The sequence below is a fragment of the Pteropus vampyrus genome, unplaced genomic scaffold (genome assembly GCF_000151845.1).
Source record: "Pteropus vampyrus isolate Shadow unplaced genomic scaffold, Pvam_2.0 Scaffold36, whole genome shotgun sequence".
NCBI lineage: Eukaryota > Metazoa > Chordata > Mammalia > Chiroptera > Pteropodidae > Pteropus > Pteropus vampyrus.
In genome coordinates this window covers 10,104,986-10,124,611 of record NW_011888817.1, presented here as the reverse complement: position 1 = coordinate 10,124,611, position 19,626 = coordinate 10,104,986, and the positions used below count along the sequence as shown (strand labels likewise).

General features: G+C 46.6%; 1 protein-coding gene across 1 annotated transcript in view; it reads left to right on the top strand.

Annotated features, from left to right (window-relative positions):
* Positions 1-19,626, top strand: part of CSMD2 (CUB and Sushi multiple domains 2) — a gene marked incomplete at its 5' end in the record, with an annotated part of 295,495 nt that overhangs the window by 196,498 nt on the left and 79,371 nt on the right. Inside the window, 9 exons of the mRNA XM_023529432.1 lie at positions 290-533; positions 902-1,026; positions 1,913-2,009; positions 3,152-3,256; positions 7,046-7,164; positions 7,657-7,726; positions 9,710-9,826; positions 12,668-12,877; positions 17,517-17,705. Coding sequence (XP_023385200.1) covers positions 290-533; positions 902-1,026; positions 1,913-2,009; positions 3,152-3,256; positions 7,046-7,164; positions 7,657-7,726; positions 9,710-9,826; positions 12,668-12,877; positions 17,517-17,705 — 1,276 coding nt within the window. The remainder of the gene's footprint in view (positions 1-289; positions 534-901; positions 1,027-1,912; positions 2,010-3,151; positions 3,257-7,045; positions 7,165-7,656; positions 7,727-9,709; positions 9,827-12,667; positions 12,878-17,516; positions 17,706-19,626) is intronic.

Sequence of the window (19,626 nt, the reverse complement as noted above, 5' to 3'; positions counted from 1 at the left end):
GAAGGACCATTCTCCCTGTTAGGGGACGTGGGACCCTGACAGGTGAGGGGCTTTATTAGGAAGGCAAAGAACACAGCTGGGCCTGAATTCTGAGCCCAGGGGCTCACGCTGCCACCCAGGGTTTCCGGAGGCTGCAACATTGTGTGTCCAGCTCTATTTCAGTACAACAGGCACTACCTAGAAAGACCCCTACCTTTGCCTTAAAGGAAAGTGCCCAGAACCTCTCAGGGTCCCATCCAGACCATCTCAGTTCCATTCTGTGTGTGTCCATCCCTGGGCCAGTTTCTAGAGGGGAGAGGCCTGCCCCTTAGCACCCTTGTCCCCTGCAGCGGTGCCTCGAACCAGCGCCACGCAGTGCAGCTCCGTGCCGGAACCGCGCTATGGCAAGAGGCTGGGCAGTGACTTCTCTGTGGGAGCCATCGTCCGCTTCGAATGCAACTCCGGCTATGCCCTGCAGGGATCCCCAGAAATTGAGTGCCTCCCTGTTCCCGGGGCCTTGGCCCAGTGGAATGTCTCAGCACCAACATGTGTGGGTGAGTACCTGAACAACCAGCACTTGGGAAGGGGGTGGCCAGCAAACAGTCCTTTCTCCCTGGGGGAGGCTACAAGATCTGGCAGCTGCGGGTTGGATGTGAAGACAGCCAGGAGGAGGAGCTGGGGTTGCTGGGCATTGGGAGGCGAGGTCCACGTGTGAGAGAGGAGTATGGGTCCAGGCCCCCGAGGAGGGGGCAGGGAGAGGAGTCACGGGAGAAGGTGGGACTGAGGCCATACTGGAGAAGCCAGCAGGGGGAGGAGTCACAAGCAGGCTAGTGAGCCCTGAGAAGTCTGTTTGGGAAGGTTCCCTTGGGGGACCCACGAAGACAGGCGGAAAGAGCCTCTAACCGGAGCTGCCTCCTCCCAGTGCCGTGCGGGGGCAACCTCACAGAGCGCAGGGGCACCATCCTGTCCCCTGGCTTCCCTGAGCCCTACCTCAACAGCCTCAACTGCGTGTGGAAGATCATGGTCCCTGAAGGTGCTGGCATCCAGGTAGGCCCAAGGGTCACCTGGGTCGGGCAGGTGGCTGGGAGGAGATGTAGCCCTATCCCTGCCCTTCGGGCCAGGTGTGGAGAAGAGCCCCACAGACAAGAAAACACACCAGCCTGTGGCCCTGAGCTTCAGGAGGCACCGGGAGAGAGGTAACTCAGGGAGGAGGAGGGGTGCGCCCTGCTCAGGCCATCGGGGAAGGCCATAAGGAGGAAGTGGGCCTAGAGCTGGAATACAAAGACTGGGGAGGATTCATAGGAGATGTTTTTCAAATGGCTCGTAGGGTTTTTTTCTTAAGACTGTAGGGGACAAAAGAGGGGACATTGCAGGTAAGGGGAAGGAGCAAACTGACAAGCACAGATGAAGCATGGAGAAAGCACACACCTAGGGTGTCGTACCTGCAACCTGAATCATAGGGACAGAATTCGGGCCATAACAGATGCCCAGTGCTCAGAGCCAAGTGTAGGAGGCCCCAGAACTGGTGTGGTGGCATGGAAGAGGCCAACAGAGGGGCAGCAAGCAGCGAGTTGAGGTGAACGGGTCCAGCCTGCAGTGGGTTACTGCGGACTGTCTGATGCAGTCCAGACAGGAAAATGGAGAAATCCGAGAAATATTTGAGAGACACACAGAAAGCCGATCAGACTGAAGTATTCCCACTTCCTGGAATTTCCTTTCCCCGTTCACAGCCTTATAATCATTCATTATTTCACTTCCATCTCCCCCGTGGACAGAGTTCCTCAGGAGTAAAGATTGCATCTCGCTCTTATTGGAAGGATCTAACACAGCGTCAGGCCTAGAGTAGTTGCTCAATAATTGAATTAATTACATGAAAGAGGGAGGGAGGGGCGCAGGCTGTCGAACCAACAATTCCTTCCCTCTGCTTTCCCAGATTCAAGTCATCAGTTTCGTCACAGAGCAGAACTGGGACTCCCTGGAAGTGTTTGACGGCGCAGACAACACTGTGACCATGCTGGGAAGTTTCTCAGGTGAGGTGGAGCTTCCAGGGGCCTCGACTTGGAGGGCGGTAGGTGACTTTATCATGAGGAGGAGCAACATTCGTATTGAGATATAATTCACATACCTATAAAATTCACCATTTTAAGGCATAAAAATCCAGTGGATTTTAGTATATTCACAAAGTTCTACAACCATCACTGCTGTCTAATCCCAGAACATTTTCATCACCCCAAAAAGAAGCCAGGTACCCATCTGCACCCATTCCCCATCGCCCCCCACCCCGTCTCCTGGCAACCACTAACCTACTTTCCTTCTCTGTGGATTCGCTTGTTCCGGACTTTTCATAGAAATGGAATCCTACAATCTGTGCCCTTTTGTGTCTGTCTTCTTTCACTCGACAGATTGTTTTCAAGTGTCATTAATTGTAACGTATATTAGTACTTTATCGGATAGATAGACCCCATTTGTTTATTCACTCATTAGTTGGTGAACATTTGGATGTTTCCACTTTTTGTCTAATTATAAATAATGCCGCTATGAATATTCACGTGTAAGTTTCTATGGGGACATGTGTTTTCAATTCTCTTGGGTATATACCTAGGAGTGGAATTCCTGGGCATATGGTAACTCTATATTTACCTTTTCTGAGGAACTGACAAACTTTTTTCCAAAATGACTACACCATTTTCCCTTCTGGTGGTGGACTTCTGACTGAGTGTGGTGTATGTTTTTGCCTAATGACCAGGTCAATTATTTGGATCTTCCAGGCCCCAGAACCCATTTTACCAAGATATAAAAAGGAGTCACATGCCCCATATAAAAAGTCTACATTGCCTAGATTGCCCAGATAATGACACACATCAGAGTTATATTGAGGATGGCCAAAAGGGGAGCAAACTCGTAGGCCACCTGAGGAACCCTACTCCTGGCATGAGGCTCTGCCACTGCCCATTTTGCAGGAAGTTGTTTGAGGTCTTCCCCGCCCCCTCCCTTGGACATGAGAGACCCAGCACTCTGAGGGGTGCTAATTTGTCATTTAGCAAGCGTGACAATTGGGAACATTTGGGGGCTTTGGGAGGAGAACGCCAGTAGGCAGCAAAAGCAAGTGGAAGAGGGAGGAGCTCGGGAGCAGGAGAGGCTAAGCCTGAATGTCCCCTGTCTCTTGCCCTAGGAACAACCGTGCCCGCCCTTCTGAACAGCACCTCCAACCAGCTCTACCTTCATTTCTACTCAGATATCAGCGTGTCGGCAGCTGGCTTCCACTTGGAGTACAAAAGTGAGAATCCAGAGTCTCAGCTGTGTATAGGGTTCAGGGTGGGAACTGACAGGTACTGAGTACCCACAAGGAGTAGGGGTCATACTAGAACTGTATTTTCTCCATCCCACTGGAGCCTTATCACAGACCTAGATGAGGACACTAAAGCTCAGAGAAGGTCCGAAACCTCCTCAAGGCTACACAGCCAGTAAATGGTGGAGATGGGATTCTCACCCAGATGTCAGTTACTCAGAAATCTTCATGCTTTCTCTGTGTCCACACCAGGAATGGGAAAGGGGCTTGCCCATTGGCTTACGCCCAGCGTATAATTTGAGATATAAGAACATAGAGGTGTTCTCCAATCTTAAAAACTAGCCTCCCCGACCCCTGGTTCCGTGACACAATTATCTTTGGAAATGTGGGAAGGCATGATTTGCTTGACCATCTGTGACAGCATGGGCCTGTGCAGATGGAAGCCTCACTTGGTAATAGAAACTTAATAGGGTCAGCATTGGATGTTATGCAGATGCCCAGCTGGTCTCCAAAACGAATGAGCCTTATCCAGGTGAACGGGAGAGGATTAGCCAGATACCAGGATGCTCGTGGCCTGAAAGAACTGAAGAGTGTACCTAATAGGAGAGACCTGGAACAGCTTGAAGCCGATACCCTGAAGGGTAGAGAATAGGACAGGGACCTCTGAGGCCTTTCCCTGTAGACCTCGAAGGCTCTACTCAGCTGGTGGAGTGAGGCATCCCGGGTCTCTTGAGAAATTCACATGTTTTCTTTTACTCTCTTTTCTCTGTTCTTCCCAGTTTTGTGTCCTTCTCCAATATTTTAATTCAAGTCCGTAAATGTTTCTTAGAGTCTTCTCTTTATTTTCTTCTTCCAAAGATATACTTCCTTCTTAAATCTCTTTGTCATTCTACTGCCTCATTCCCAGGAAAAACTCACCTCTTCTCTTTGTTTTAGAGAACTGGTAGTTTTCTAATACCTGATATTTATCATGCACTGTCCTTTTATGATGGGGAAAACAGAGGTCTTCATTAGTATTTGGGGACTGAAATTCCAAGAAGCCAAGACCCAGAAGTTATATTTTTGTTTTGTGGACAATCTACGAAGAGGTGCAGAAGGGGAGAATTAATTGCTATTGTAGAGGCAAATGGTTTTGAAGGGTACTGAAAAGTCATATCTACTGCTATGACTCATACTTAATGTTTATTTAATTGAAATGGAAATGGAACAATATGCTTTCAAAAGTAATAAATTGCATATGATAAAAAAATAATTCTTCCTTTGTTGCAAGCATAGCTTAAATAAAATCAAGCTGTGCAATGAAAGAGAAATTGGAATGATTTTCTCAGTATCCCTCTTTCCTTCTCTCTCTGGGCTCACTTTTCTCCCCATTCCATTTTTTCTCCCACCATACTCTTTTGCTCTGGCTTTCTCTCTACCTCTCCTCCGTTTGTCCATCACTGACTTTCCAGTAAGTAGGTCTCAGGTTACTAAGTTATGATCACCCCACTAAATACTGAGTTATATTCTGCTTGGTGTACAGTGAGGAGTGGGGAGAAATAAACAATATGACAGCCAAGATGAAATACTTCAAATTCAGTTTAATGATTGTTTTAATTCTGTCTTTAAGGTCTTTTGTTCCAGCTGCTCAGATCTGTGGACATAGGCCCAAACAGCCTTCATTCCCAAGCCTCACATTCACTTCTTAAAAGCACATGTAGAACAGGAGTTGTCTGAGAAGAGCATGAGGGAACTTTCTAGAGTGATAGTAATGTTGTGTAGTTAGGGGTTTGGGTTATACAGGTGCCTGCATTTGTCAAAACTTAGCCAATGTACACTTAGGATTTGTACGTTTTGTTATATATAAATTTCCCTCCAAAGGGGGGAACAAAACACATATGGTTATCTCATGCACATGTAGAATTTCAGCTCTGAATATGGAATGAAGATTCATCAGCTACTGCACAAGGAGATGGGGCTGGGTATCCTAGGCTGGCCAGTTCTTCCCATTCCTTTTCCACAAGAGCCTGGCTTCCTGCAGGCACTGAATACACTGGATTCCCCGAGGGATCTGGGATCTACCAGAAGTTATCTAACAGGAGTGCTGATAGATAGGGTGCTCTCTCCCAAACTTTCTGGCCATGCAGGCGCCCAGGGTCAGACCCAACCACAAAGTCTCTTAGCCCAAACAGGTAAAAGAAGAGTGTTTTGAAGGAGGCAGAGAACTCAGTTTACAACTATCACTTTACCTTGTCGTGATTCTTCCGGCCCTCGTCCATAAGAGGCACACTCCAAGTCCCATCCATCAGTAAATATGCAGGGACTTATTTCATGCATCTTAAGTGCCCTCGCTTGCAGATGGGCTCTTGCGGGGCAAAAGAGATGTGTAAAGCCCATCAGTCAGGAGATGCTACACTCCTATTTGCTATAAGAGTCAGCCAGGCAGGGATTCAAAGAGGATGAGAATGATTTCAGGAGGGGAGGCAGAGAGAGCAGGGCTGGGGTCGGACGTGAGCTCATGTGGCCCTGGGGGTTTGACCAACTCTATTTGGGCAGGCCTGGAGTCAAACTGGGTTTGACTTGCATCCCAACTCTGTGGCTTACTACGGGCATGTCTCTGGGCCTCTTAGCCTGCATCTTCACCTGTGAAATGGGATGTTAAGACCTGTTTCAAGGGAATGAGATGATGTGTGTGACATACTCTAGCCTTGCTGATGGGAAGTGCTCAGTGAGTGTTGCTCCAGTGATGATGGTGTGGGCAGACAGAGAGAGGAAGTAGGGAAGGACGATTAAGATGGATGTCCTAGCAAAACACTGTGTACAATGCTGGGTATATAAAGAGGAGTAAATGAACACAGATTGAATTTGAAAAGTCAAGAAAGGAGAGTGAAGGAAGACCGCCTGAGATCCCATAGGGCGATCTTGAAAAGGACCAGGCCAAGACCATGACGGTCCTATATATAATGTCAGGATGATAAGGTGAGTCTCCATATAATAGGTGATAGGGACCTACCACTTTGAATGGCTGAGCAAGGAAACTCCGTGATTTACAGAGAAAATTTAAGGACATAAATTGCCCATGAGTGCAGGATGAATGGGGATAGGGAACAAGAGAGAAGCTATTGTGAGTCCAGCGGTGAGTGAGGGCCAGAGCTGGCCATAGGAGGCAAAGTGTGAGGAGCCCCGGCACTGCTTCCAGAAAGAAGCTGCCCTGACCTTGAAAACACAATGGGAGAAAGAAGGCAGTGGAGGGCCTCATCTTAGAGAGTGGGACTCTCTGAGCCCCCAAGCATCGCTGGGATGTCCCTCCGATAACTGCTCTCCTTCCTTCTTGCCCTTCATTCGCCTCTCTCCTAATTTCTTAGCCCTTGGGAAATGTCTTCTTAGGGCAAGGAAAACGGAAAGAAGTTGGGAGTCGGAGGCGGGAATAATATGGGAGCTGCTCATACAGAGGGATCTGGGGGCTTAGAGGCAGGGCTGGAGCAGCAACCTAGCTCTGCTGCCCCAAAGGCCTTCTGGGGAGCCCAGGGGGCAGGCAGCAGCCAGAGTTCTCAGATGATACCCGCCTGCCCCCAAGGAGCTTTGGTCTGCGGAACCTCAGTGCCATATAAATATTCTAATTTTTCCTGTGCACTGTGAGGTAAAGGGGTTGGGAAGAGCTAGCCTAGACGCCAAGAGCAGAGAAAGCCCAATTTGGAGACACCTTTCTCCCTGCTGCCAACATTGCCCTCAGCCTACAGTTATATTTACCTGCTGGGCTGGTCCGTTCTCCTTTCCATCTGTCTCTGTCTTGTCTAGCTGTGGGCCTGAGCAGTTGTCCAGAACCTGCCGTGCCGAGTAATGGGGTGAAGACTGGCGAGCGCTACTTGGTGAATGACGTGGTCTCTTTCCAGTGCGAGCCTGGATACGCCCTCCAGGTACCTCCCCTTGACACCCAAGAAACAGGCGTCCCCTGAGATGTGCTTGGCCAGCTTTGCACCAGCAGAGCTACAGTCACCAAAGAGCAGTGACAGTCCCCCAATACCCCTGAGGACCATTTTCTCTGCCTGGAGCTGTTTATGCAAAAGATAAACTTTGCTGACTTTAGTGATTTGGCATAAGCCAGCCTCCAATGTGCTCCTGCAAAGTTTTGATTTGATTAGACTTTAGGAAAATTTAATTTTCCTTTGAAGCCCATGAGGGAATCTAGCAATTAAAAGAAGCTCACAAGGAAGCTTAAGTAATGAGACTTCTATAGTAATGGCTGTTATAAGCATCCTTCCCAAAAACCTCTCTCCTTCTGCCTCACTCCCCATCCCACAGTGGATTAATGTATCTTGTTGCCTAACACAAAGCCCCTGAACGAGCTCTCCTACATACAATTGTGCCCTTGTGGGCCGCTAGCCCACCCATGTTCCCGATTCCTCCAGGGCCACGCCCACATCTCCTGCATGCCCGGAACCGTGCGGCGCTGGAACTACCCACCTCCGCTCTGTATCGGTAAGAGAGCCCAGACTTTTCCAGTTCATTCAGAGTTTACATACCAAGTTTTGCCCATGTGTGCAGTTTTTTTAAGGAAATGAAGTATAAGTTTTCTACCAGGGATTTGCGCTCACTAACATATCATGTAGTTCAAATCAAAAGACAGTTTAGTATCCTGGGTGTGTTCACAGGCAATAGCTTTAGGCTTGATGTTTTCGTAAACTCTCACTCGAGGCTTTCATGACTTTTGGAAACCTTCGCCCACCAAATGGAAAATGACAGGAGGAGCCTTGCCCATTTGAAAAGGTGATGATGACCATTCTCATTCCAAGTAATTGGCCAAATGGACCTTCTAGGCACTTCGGACTTTCCCCTATGACTTTTCCTGGGACCGACAGATAAAATCTACTAAGAAGGAAACACCGAGGGTTACGTGTGAAATGAGAACTTAGCTTGGTTTGGTCTCCTACCCTGTGCTAAGCAATGATAAAGAGATCAACAGGTACAAGAAAATATGGGGTCTTCACCCTCAGAAACTTCTAGTCAGGTCGGGGCAGGAGAAAACTAACAATAATTATTGAATGTCTATTATGTGCAAGGCACGGAGCCATATGTTTCTTCAGAGGAGGTATCATGATCCTCATTTTTACAAGTAGGAAAACTAAGGCTTTTAGGGTTAAAAAGAAAGTGGTAAGGTCAGGAATGGATACTTAGGTTTCTCTGATGCCTGGGCCACTGTAAAGTACCCCTCAAGGCTAACCTTGAGATAGGGAGCAAAGTGAGTCGAAGGAGTGTCATGGGCTTAATGGCATTTTCCTTCTGTGATCTCACCAGGTATAGGGCCCGGTAGTCTGTCAAGCAGTCAGAAATGTGACTGGTCAGCCCAGGGTGCTTTCCTTCATTACATAATACAGAAGCCTTGCCAAGAAAACCACTCACGTTAACAGCAGCTGCCATTGGATGAGGGTATACCTTGTGTGCCAGCCTCAGTTCCAAGTGAAGTACGGTCCTTTCTGTTGTAACCTCATAACAACCCTGTGATATAGGTGCTGTTGTTAGCTCCATTTCACAGTTGGAGGAAACTGAGGTGTGGAGGGGTTTCACACAGGAAGCGTGTCCCTCGTGGTCAATGCTGGAGCTCCTCCTCTTAACCCAGGCACTGCCCTCTTCGGATCTAAACAGAATCTTCTCCCCAGAAAGCATTTGTCTAGACACTGCAAATCCCTGCCCTCTGCTCCTTTCTCTGGGGTTCCATGCATGGCTAACCCCTTTCTGCTCACACAACTTTGTCCTAATAAGATGTGAAAGCAAAGTATTGATGTCAACTGTCCAGGCCATAGTCATGCTGCAGCTCTGCATCCTCTGATGACTCAGAAGTCACCTCCATTGGAGTTTCTAATGCCCAGCCCCTTGTGGCTGGCTCCTCGTGGAATGCTAATCACAGTCACTTTGGCCAAGGGCGTATGTCAAAGTTCTGAGGGCAGGTTCATCTATTGACCACCCAACCCCATGGAGTACAAATTTACAAAGGTCCTGGCATGGTGCCTAGCACAGCATAGGGAATCAATGCATGCCAGTCCTTTTCCTTGATCCTTTTTCTTCAGTCTTGGAAGAGTTGATTGGACAATGAGGAGAGGGAGATTTAAGGGATAAAGTAAGAAATGGCTGTACTTCTCGTGGAGCAGACTTGTGCTGCATGACCTCACTAAGAGAACTGAACTGCGAGGGGCATGCTCAAGGTCAAGAGTCCACAACTTGGGTTTGTGGACTACTCGATGGTCCTAGCATGGTGGGCAGTCCTTGCTGAACTTACATACCAAGTTTTGCCCATGTGTGCAGTTTTTTTAAGGAAATGAAGTATAAGTTTCTTTAGAAGGGGTTTCAAAGGGGTTTATGACTTGGGAAAGATTAAAAACCGCTGCTCTAAGGGAGCATCCAAATGCTGGCATGGCCCTGTACACTCTTTAGTGCTGCCCTAACCCTCTGGTCTCATTGTCACAGCACAGTGTGGGGGAGCAGTGGAAGAGATGGAGGGGGTGATCCTGAGCCCTGGCTTCCCAGGCAACTACCCCAGCAACATGGACTGCTCCTGGAAAATCGCACTGCCCGTAGGCTTCGGTGAGTCTTCACGCCCAGGTCTCTGGACTTAAAGCAACTGTCTGAAAAACCGTGGCTCAGGCAATTTAGCTCTCTGCCTCTCTATTTCTTTATCTGTTGACCTCTTGTACAATCGTGGGCTCAGTTAAGAATGGGAGAGATGAAGGCTTTGAGAACATTAAGTGTGGGGCTGAGAGGGTTAGGAATTGCCATTGTTTTTACTATTTGAGTAGCAAGCTAAAATCCAGGACTGTGGAATGAGAAATTACTTAGGGATGGTTAAAGAAAAGGAAAAAAGAAATCTATTTTACAGAGACTGGACCTTGAATTGTGCTTTTAACTAAATATCCAATTTCTCATCCTAATTAAATCGAGCCAAGGTCAACATGAAATTGAGTTTGCATTCTTCATAGGCACATTCCGGCTAGCCTTAGAGATCGGGAAGTGTTTTCTTGTGGAGATGGAGTATGCCACTGTGGAGGACGGTGATCTGGGTGCAAAATTTAATTGCCAATGATTTATCTATGGTGCACTCAGAATAAAATTTAACCCCAGATATCTCAGTTGAAGAGAAAAGGACTTGTGCTGACATGGAACTGATGGGCTTTGCACATAAGTCATTTTGCCCAAGTCACTGCTCTGTTCTTGGGAACAAAATGTCCCAAGGGGACCTTTCCTGCACCGGCCCATAATCTCCCAGTCTGTGACCTTGGGAATGAAGACCACCTATTTGGTCCTTTATTATTCAGCCTAGAGTGGGTCTTCTGATGGAGAAGGGACTTTCGGGAGAAAGTAATCTAAACTGGCCCTCTTTAAATCTGTTCCAAGGGGTGGAAAGAGGCCGGTGACCCCCCAAAGGATGGAGTCTTATATTTGATACCATTTTCTGAAGGAAACCAGGGACAGATGATCAGGGTGCAAAATGATGATGACGTCAGAAGCCTTGGGAAACTCCAGATGTTGAGACACGGAGGAAAGAGGAGCTAGGAGACCCTTTAGCTCTGCATCCATACATGGGCCAGAAGAACCTCAGATGACAGAGCGTTGATGAGGGAGAACAACATCCAATAGAAAAGGAAGTTTAAATGGGAGGCACATCCTTGTTCTCTCTAAGCCCTGATGTTCAGCCACTAGAATGCTCTATCTCTAGGTCCTGAGTATCTGTTCTGCCCCTGGAGAATCAGCTTCCCGCAGGGTCCAATTGCAGAAGACCAGGATCCCTTGCTTTTAAATGAATGTTGAACTCTAACACAGTCCCTAACAGCATATAAAGAGCCACTACATTTACAAGCTACTGCCACTAGATGACAGTGATCACATCCAGTTCTTTCTAGGAGCTCAGTTCAGAAATCCTGCAATCCTTTGATGGACATGCAGCCCACAACATTGGGATGATGCATGGGCAGTGGGGTGGAAAGCATAGGCTCCACACATGATATGTACAACAGCGCTCACTGCAGAATTATCCACAACTTGGAAACAATCTACCTGTTCGTTAGTAGGGAAGTGAATAGTGTTGTTGGATAATTCATAAATTAGAATTAATTAATATGTCGTCAAAATCAATGAACTATGTCTTTGTATATCAACTTGGATAGACCTTGAAAAACACAACGTTGAATAAAAATTAGGTTTGTAAAACTGTAGGTAAAGCATATCATTTATGTAAATGTTTAAAACAAATAAACCCGAGTATTACTTAAGAATCTTAAAAGCGTTAACTGGAAGGATATCTTCTAAATTTATGATAGTGATTGCCTCTGTGGAAGGAAGTAGGGAATGGGATAAAGCAGGAGACATAAAGGGTATTTAACATTATATGTCAAGTCTTATTTTATTCTTTAAATAATCAGATGCAAAAAAAAATCACATATGTGAACTCACTCTAAGCAAATTGGAAAGTACCTATGAGCAAATTTTAAAAATTAAAATTATCTATAATCCCACCATGCAATCACTAACAGCTTAGTCCTCACCATGAAAAGGTAGCGAGGACCTTGTAGGTCTTTTTCATCCCTGTGCCATGCCTCATACAGCCCTGATGCATGGCAAATGTTCAATAAATATTGTTAACAAATCAATGAATATTTTTCTAGTTTTTAAATTCAAAAGTGAGAATTATATTCAACCTACTATTATGCGATCAGATTTTCACAATTAACATTGTGGACATTTTCCTATGCTCAGTGAATATATTTTTTCAATATTATTTTTAATAGTAATCCAATTTTAAGAAATCTTATCATAAACAAATATGAATATTCCCACCTCCATTCTCTAAAAAATAAATTAAGCCATTTAACCTGTCAGGTTGTTAGGAGATCTTGATTAATCCATTAAGATCTCAAAGTATAAACTTCCCTTGGCTTAATGAACAGATGGAACAACGTATTCTCCTAAGTTTTATATTCCTGAATTATCATAAGTGTTCTAGAAAATACCAGTTTGAAGTTCATGGCTTTCAGTTGGGTGTGTGGGGGGTGATCTTATTTTTAAGTAAAAAGTTTATCGTAGCAAAGCTGTTTTTACACTGCTATGAAACATAAAAATCACGAATTAAATCAAATGTCAATCCTGAACTTTGTTTTCAATAAAATAAAATGGACTCGAGATGGAGCTCAGAAATGACAGCTGCCCTTCCTTTTGTGTGAATAACATACTTTTTAAGTTCAGTCCAGCCTGAAGACAAGAGACTGGACTGGGCCGGCACATCCTGCAGTCGGTCCTGGGAATCTTGATTGGCTAGGAAGTCAGTGGTAGAGACACGTGGGCTCTGGCAGGAAGCGCTTTCCCGAGGGGGCCCATTTGAAACATGACTGTATGTATTGCTTTGGGCACTGCCTGTCTCTGTCTTGCTCCCAGGAGCTCACATCCAGTTCCTGAACTTCTCCACCGAGCCCAACCACGACTTCATCGAAATCCGGAACGGCCCCTACGAGACCAGCCGCATGATGGGCAGATTCAGTGGAAGCGAGCTTCCAAGCACCCTGCTCTCCACGGCCCACGAGACCACTGTGTATTTCCACAGTGACCACTCCCAGAACCGGCCAGGATTCAAGCTGGAGTATCAAGGTAAGGACAAGGAAGGCCCCGTTTGCTCCTCTGTCTATCCTCATCTCTTACCCACAACCACCCATCTTCCCAGCCTCCCATGTAGAGGAAGAAAGAACACAGGAGGGGCTGAGTGTGGGTGAACAGGAACATTCATGAGGCTTCTTTTCGGCGGCATGTCACTCTGGCCTAGCTGAGACTGTCTAACCCCATTTGACAAGCCTTCACCAGGGTGGCAGACCCAACAGCGCCCTTGGAAGTTCAACCTCTATCCAGGCCCGATAGCCAGCATCTTTCCTTGAGCAAGTGACCCATCACAGGCACCCCTGAGTACCCAGCCAGCCACTTCCCATGGGCCTGACAGGCCTGCTAACTCCCTCTGGGTCTCCCCTGTATGTCAAGTCCAGTATGCTCAGCAAAGCTAGGACTTGTTGGAGGATTCCAGTCACAATCCCAGGGCAGCCCGCTGAGCCTTCACAATGAGACAGGCCCATTCACCCCTACTGAAGGTTTTCATGCAACCACACTCACTTCAGCGCTATCCTCCTGAAGCGAAATGCTGTGACAGACCCCACTCCTGGCATGCTTCCCATGGAGCAAGCCTCATCTACTCCAGCTCAGGCTTCATCTGTTTGAGACGCCATAACCTGTGGCTGTGCGAATTGCGCCCAACCTGTGCAGCGGTACGTAACGGCCCTGGATAGGCCCACCTTCTCGCTCCAATGCTTCCCTAGTGTCACTGACCGAACCGTTTATTCTAACATATTCTCTCATATTCTTGCACTGATTTTTTTTCGTATTTTTAGATTTTTTCCCAATACTAATACATGCTTATGAAAAATTAAAATATTACAGATGTTTTTGTGAGTGCATCATTGAAAGTCAAAATTCTCCCATAATACCATTTCCAACCCCACCTTATACAGAGTTATCAACTTTCAACAATTTGATTTCCCCATTTTTTTGGTACATATTTTGATATAACTATATTATTATATCGTAACCAAAATTGGATCGTATTATAAATAGTTTTGCAATTTTCTTTTTTAAAGTTAATTTTTAATTACACAATTTACAAACACACTTAACTCATTAAGAAAAGGAAGGAAGGAAGGAAGGAAGGAAGGAAGGAAGGAAGGAAGGAAGGAAGGAAGGAAGGAAGGAAGGAAGGAAGGAAGGAAGGAAGGAAGGAAGGAAGGAAGGAAGGAAGGAAGGAAGGAAGGAAGGAAGGAAGGAAGGAATTAAAAACATTATAGGTAAAGCCAAGCTCTTTGACTGAAGCCTCCAAACACAGTATTATTCCCCAGAAATAACCACTATTGTTTTAATGTGATCATTCCAGATCTTTTTCCATGTGTTGACGTACATGTTCTATGTACCTGTGAAAAATATGTCATGTTTCATGAATTTTTTTGGTTGTGCTTTCTACATAAATGTAGAATATTCTGTATCCATAACATTCTGACATTTGTCTTTCTCACCCCATGTCAGAGATGTATGGTGGCGTGGATTTGGGCTTGTCATTAGGGAAGGCTTTAAAGAGTGTCTCATGAGGTGAGCACAGCTGGACCAGTTATACGGGTGCTGCCTCCTCTGTGTGTCTTGAAGAGAAAGGAACTCCAATGAGTGTGACTGGGCTTGTCACCAGAGGTGAGGTCTCAGGAAGAGGAGCTGAGCCTCTCACACCAATGAAATGACAAGGAGAAGCTGTGCCTCTTACCCAAAGAGTGACATTTCATCTTCATTGATAGTAAGGCACTTGCCACACCCAGTGAAGCTATGCATGGGCTTGTCACAGAGGCCAACCTTAGCTAAGAGTGCCTGTGCCTGTTAAGTACACACAGCCTGGGTGGGTGGGGTGGGGCTGTCAAATGAGTCATGATGCCTCAGAGGGACACAGTCTGTCAAAAGAGAGACTCAGGCCCAAATACTTGATCAGTGTTCCTCTCTGGGACAGACGCATGCCTGTCTTGGGCTTCCCCTGTGTATTAAGCATCTAGGGCTGCTGTAACAGAGTACCACAGACTGGGTGGCTTAAACAACAAGAATTTATTCTCTCACAGTTCTGGAAGCTGGAAGTTCCAAGATTAAGATCTCTTCTGAGGGCCATGAGAAAGAATATATTCCATGCCTCTCTGGTGATTTGCTGGCAATCTTTAGCAGGCTTTGGCTTGCTGAAGTATCACCCCAATCTCTGGCTTCATCTATGCATGGTTTCCTTCCTGTATGTCTGTCTCCAAAGTTCCCTTTTTCATAAAGACACCAGGCATATTGGATTAGGGCCCACCCTGATGACCTCATTGTCATTTAGGTAAAGATAGATAAAAGCCTTATCTCCAAATAAAGTCACATTTTGAGGTACTGGGGGTTAGTACTCCAACACATGAATTTGGGGAGGACAAAATTCAACCCATAGCACCCTCTGACAGGCCCAGTACTCTCCCTGAGGCTTCTCCTCTCTATTAATGCAAGTACTGATGATGCCACCATTGTGACAGGGACAGCTGCTCTGGGGCCAACCCACAGACACTGTGCCTTTGCCCCTATGATAGGCACAGCCCTACCCACTGAGCCCCTGTGATGGAACCAGACACTCTTGCCGTGTTCCCCATGTGATAAGCCCACTTGTCCTTATAAAAGCTGTTACTCTGAGTCTCTCAGATTCCATCAACTCCTTCCCATGGAAGAGACCTGCCCACTCCCACAGAGCCCTGGTCCCGAGCCGAGGCCCTCCCAAGCCCCTCCCAAGGCTCCCCTGCACAAGGGCCCTGTGTTGAGGCTTCTGGGCCAGTAGGCCAACATTCCGGGTTAGCATTTGTCTCTGCAATGTGCCCATTATGCAACCTGAGGCTTCACAGGTTCAGCAGCCCGTTCTCTGAGAATTTCCCTGCCAGGTGGGGGACAGAATAGGAACAGGGAATAAATGGGGTTCTAAGTAGGTTTTCAGAGGCCCAACACCTCCACTAGGAATTGGCCCAACTGTGTGAGAAGCGCAGCGTCCACTGGGGTTTCTACTCTGTGGTGGGCCCACCTTCTCCCACCCGTGTTTTACCGTCACGACTTGCCTGGATGTTCCTCTGAAGGCTCCCCTTGGGTCACAGGCCCAGCTACTCCCTCTGTGCCTGCCCATGTGCCACAGTCCTGATGACACCTGTGGAACTACTCTTGGTATCGAGGCAGCTGCTCCCCCTCAGACTTGACCTCAGCTTCCATTAACACTTCCTGGTTGTGATGGCCCCAAACGCTTGGACTAGGTTGTCTCTGTGCCAGAGGCCCAAGTCCTCCGACCAGGGCCTTACAATATGTCACAGACCCGAATAATTCTTCCTGCCCCATAGCCCACATCCTCCAATGACGCTTCCCTTAGCCCTACGGAGTTGTATCCTGTGAGCGAGCTCTAACCACTCTCCTCAAGGTTTTCCTTCATGGAAAGACCTGCTTCCTGGAAGAGCCACCTGTCACTGTAGAGGCTGTTGCTTACTTTTTCTTACTTTTTCTCAAAATTCCTTCTACTAGATACTCTGAATTTCCTGAGCTGGGTTTTTCCTTTCCCTTCTTCAGATAAATACTCCCCCCAAAATTTTGGTAAGAGCATAAGCTACTCCCACACAGGTCTCCCAGTCTGACAGGTTTAACTTACTCCATTAAAACTTCTCAAGAAGTTTTGTCTATAAAGAACTTAGCAAAATGATAAAACATCGGATTATTCCCAAATGTTAGACACCATGATTATTAATATTTTGGAGTATAGCACTTTGTTTGAAATCGTTCCTATGTATAACACAGCCACCGTCACAGAGGAGGTGCTTAGGAAATGTCAAGTTCGTGATCACTGCTGTTTATATTGTTATTACGTGTGACAAATGTGTCCGCTTCCATGGAGCATTCATTTGGCTTCTACAGCTTCAGCTGAGAACTCGAATGCTCCTTCTGCTCCGGCCACCGATTTCCTGTATAGGATGGGCCAGGTTACTGCCACAAAGGCTCTTCTTTGTCCTGCGTATTTAATTAATCAAAGGCCGTGCTCAGCAAATCCCGCAGTGACCTCTCCCTGTTGGGCAGGCCTCGGCTACTTCCATGAAGGTGTCTGTTTTGAGTCAGGCCCACCCATTCTCATGGAAACAGCTTTCCTGCTCCTCCCCTTGCCACAGATTTGGCTTCCTCCCACCAAGTCAGTTCCTTCTTGGTAGGTTTCTCTGAGTTGGAAAGACCCCACTCAAGTCTTCACTGCTTCCTGTGTTTGTGATCTTGATCATTGTCATAGTTAAATGAAAGAACTAGGTCAACACTTGGCCCCAAGGAGGTGCTGAAAAATAATGATTCAGTCTAGTGTTGTCTTCCTTGAGCCTCCTTTTCCCATTAAAAAAATAATAATAGACAATATTAATTGCCTATTATTACCATGTGCCAGTACAGTGCAAAGAGTTATGTATATAATCTCCTACTTAATCCTCACAAGAACCATTTTCTAAATAAGAAAACTGAGGCACAGAGAAGTTAAATAAGGTGCCCAAAGCCAGCAATTAACAAATGACAAAGTTCTGCCTGAGTCCAAATCTCGTTGCTTCACCACTATGTGACCCTCTGCTGTTCCTGTGTTCTGACTGGGGAGAAAATGCCAAGAAAGAATAAAGTAACCTTCTCTCCTGACTTTTTCCAGCCTATGAACTTCAAGAGTGCCCAGACCCAGAGCCCTTTGCCAATGGCATTGTGAGGGGAGCTGGCTACAATGTCGGACAATCAGTGACTTTCGAGTGCCTCCCAGGATATCAACTAATGGGCCACCCTGTCCTCACATGTCAACATGGCACCAACCGGAACTGGGACCACCCCCTGCCCAAGTGTGAAGGTATGTCCCTCTTTCATCCCTTGGGATTTTTCTTAGGGAGACTGGTCCAGAGTAGTCCTGTATCTACCTGCGTGCTCCATGGGATCATCTATGCTGGGAGATCCTGGCAAACCTTATCCTTTTCATACGGAGGGGACCCAGCCTATCCAGGGAAGGATCCTGGGGACAGAACTCTGGGCCAGTGCTAGGGAGGACCTGAAGGAGATGTGGGCCATAGCCAAGGGAAAACATACTCAGCCCCTGGGAATGTCCAACCTGATGGGCTGGATATCCCCAGTCAGAAGGGAAGACTCTGCCTGAGGGTGTAGGAGCCAGTGGTGTGCTGACAGGTAGAAAGGTAGGGTTAACCATGGCATCTTCGCAAATGGAAAGAGAATAACACCTCTTTTTAAGAAACTTCTTGTTTCTCTCTTCACCTGCCCCGCTCCTAATTCTCATTCTCCTACATGTGCCTAGAGATATCCGAGTTAATAATATCAGGGAGCTAGAGGTGACACTCTCCTGGGTCTTCATTAATCAGAACCAGGATGGAAGAAGACGTAGAGGTTGTGCTGTCTGTACCCTCATCTGCTCACCTCAGTTCTGTTTTCCTTCATTTTTCACTCTTGAGGCTCAGCATTTTCCTGGAGAAAAAGCTGGGATTTGTCTTGAAAGGGGAAAGCTTGGCAGGAGGACAGCATTCTAGGAGAAAGTGCCCCATCTCCAGGATCAGATCATCCTGGGCTCCTGCCTTGAACCAATTCCCCTCTCTGAGCTTCAGTTTCTTCTTTCGTACAATGGGACTTCTCGTCTCTACTTTGTAAGAGCTGAGAGGATTTCAAGATGGCCCATGTAATGTGCCCAGCACAGTAACTGGCTCACAGACAACGTGCTTGAAGTAGTCACTCTCCATAGAAAAACAGGCCTTGTTTGTAGAACTGAGCTATGCTGACGTCAAACTATAAGGCCATAATTTCAAAAACTGTTAAACCCCCAGTTTGTTTTTCAGATTTTCAGAACTATCCCCATGCTTAACCAGTCCATTATTCTGGAATTGTTGGTTGATCTCGTGCTCTGTGACAAGCTTCATTGTGGACTTTCGTCCTTTTATTCCTTATTGCATCTTGTTCTTTTTATGGCATCACAAGAGAGAGAAAAGCACAGTGCTCAGTCAGACATCTTAAGCCAGAAGCCCTTCTGCCTCCTGAGAAAGTGTTCCCCTTGACCTTTTTGATGCCTTATTCTCTTACTTTTCCAATTATCTTTCCATCTGTGTCACCTCTTCGGTCATTTTTTTCTGCTCTTATCCTGAGGCATCTAAATCCCAACATATTCAAAATTAAACTCATCATCTTTCTGCCATTAAACTGGAATCCTCATCCACCGAAGGGCACCTCTAGTCACCTGGTTACTCAGCCCTTAATTTGGGTACCTTCCCTCTCACTCATCTACCATATTCACCAAGTCTCCCTAATTCTACATCCTAATTATCTTTTAAATGGATCCCCTTCTCTCTGTCTACTGCCTCCACCTTAATCTAGGCTGCCATTTAGATGAAGCTCCTCGCTGGTCTCCCAGCCTTCAGTTTTGCACTCCTCAGTCCATCTTCACAGTGTAGCTCGAGCGAGTCTTCAAAACCATCAACATACCCCTGACATTCAACTTACTCAAGTTAGCAAGGCATTCCCATCTCCCTTGGGGTAAACCCCTTAATGTAGCACACCATGTCCCTCAGGGCCTGCTTACCACTTACTCCCTGGTATTCTCCACTCACACGGACTTTACGCTCCAGCTAAGCTGAAATACTTTCAGTTTTCCCACGTGCCATGTTCTCTTACCTCCGGTTCTTAGTGCATGCTGTTCCTTCCTCATAGAACATTGCTCTCCTCTCTTGTCTTGAGCCTGCTTAGCCCATGTCATCCTTCAGATCTGAGTCTAAATG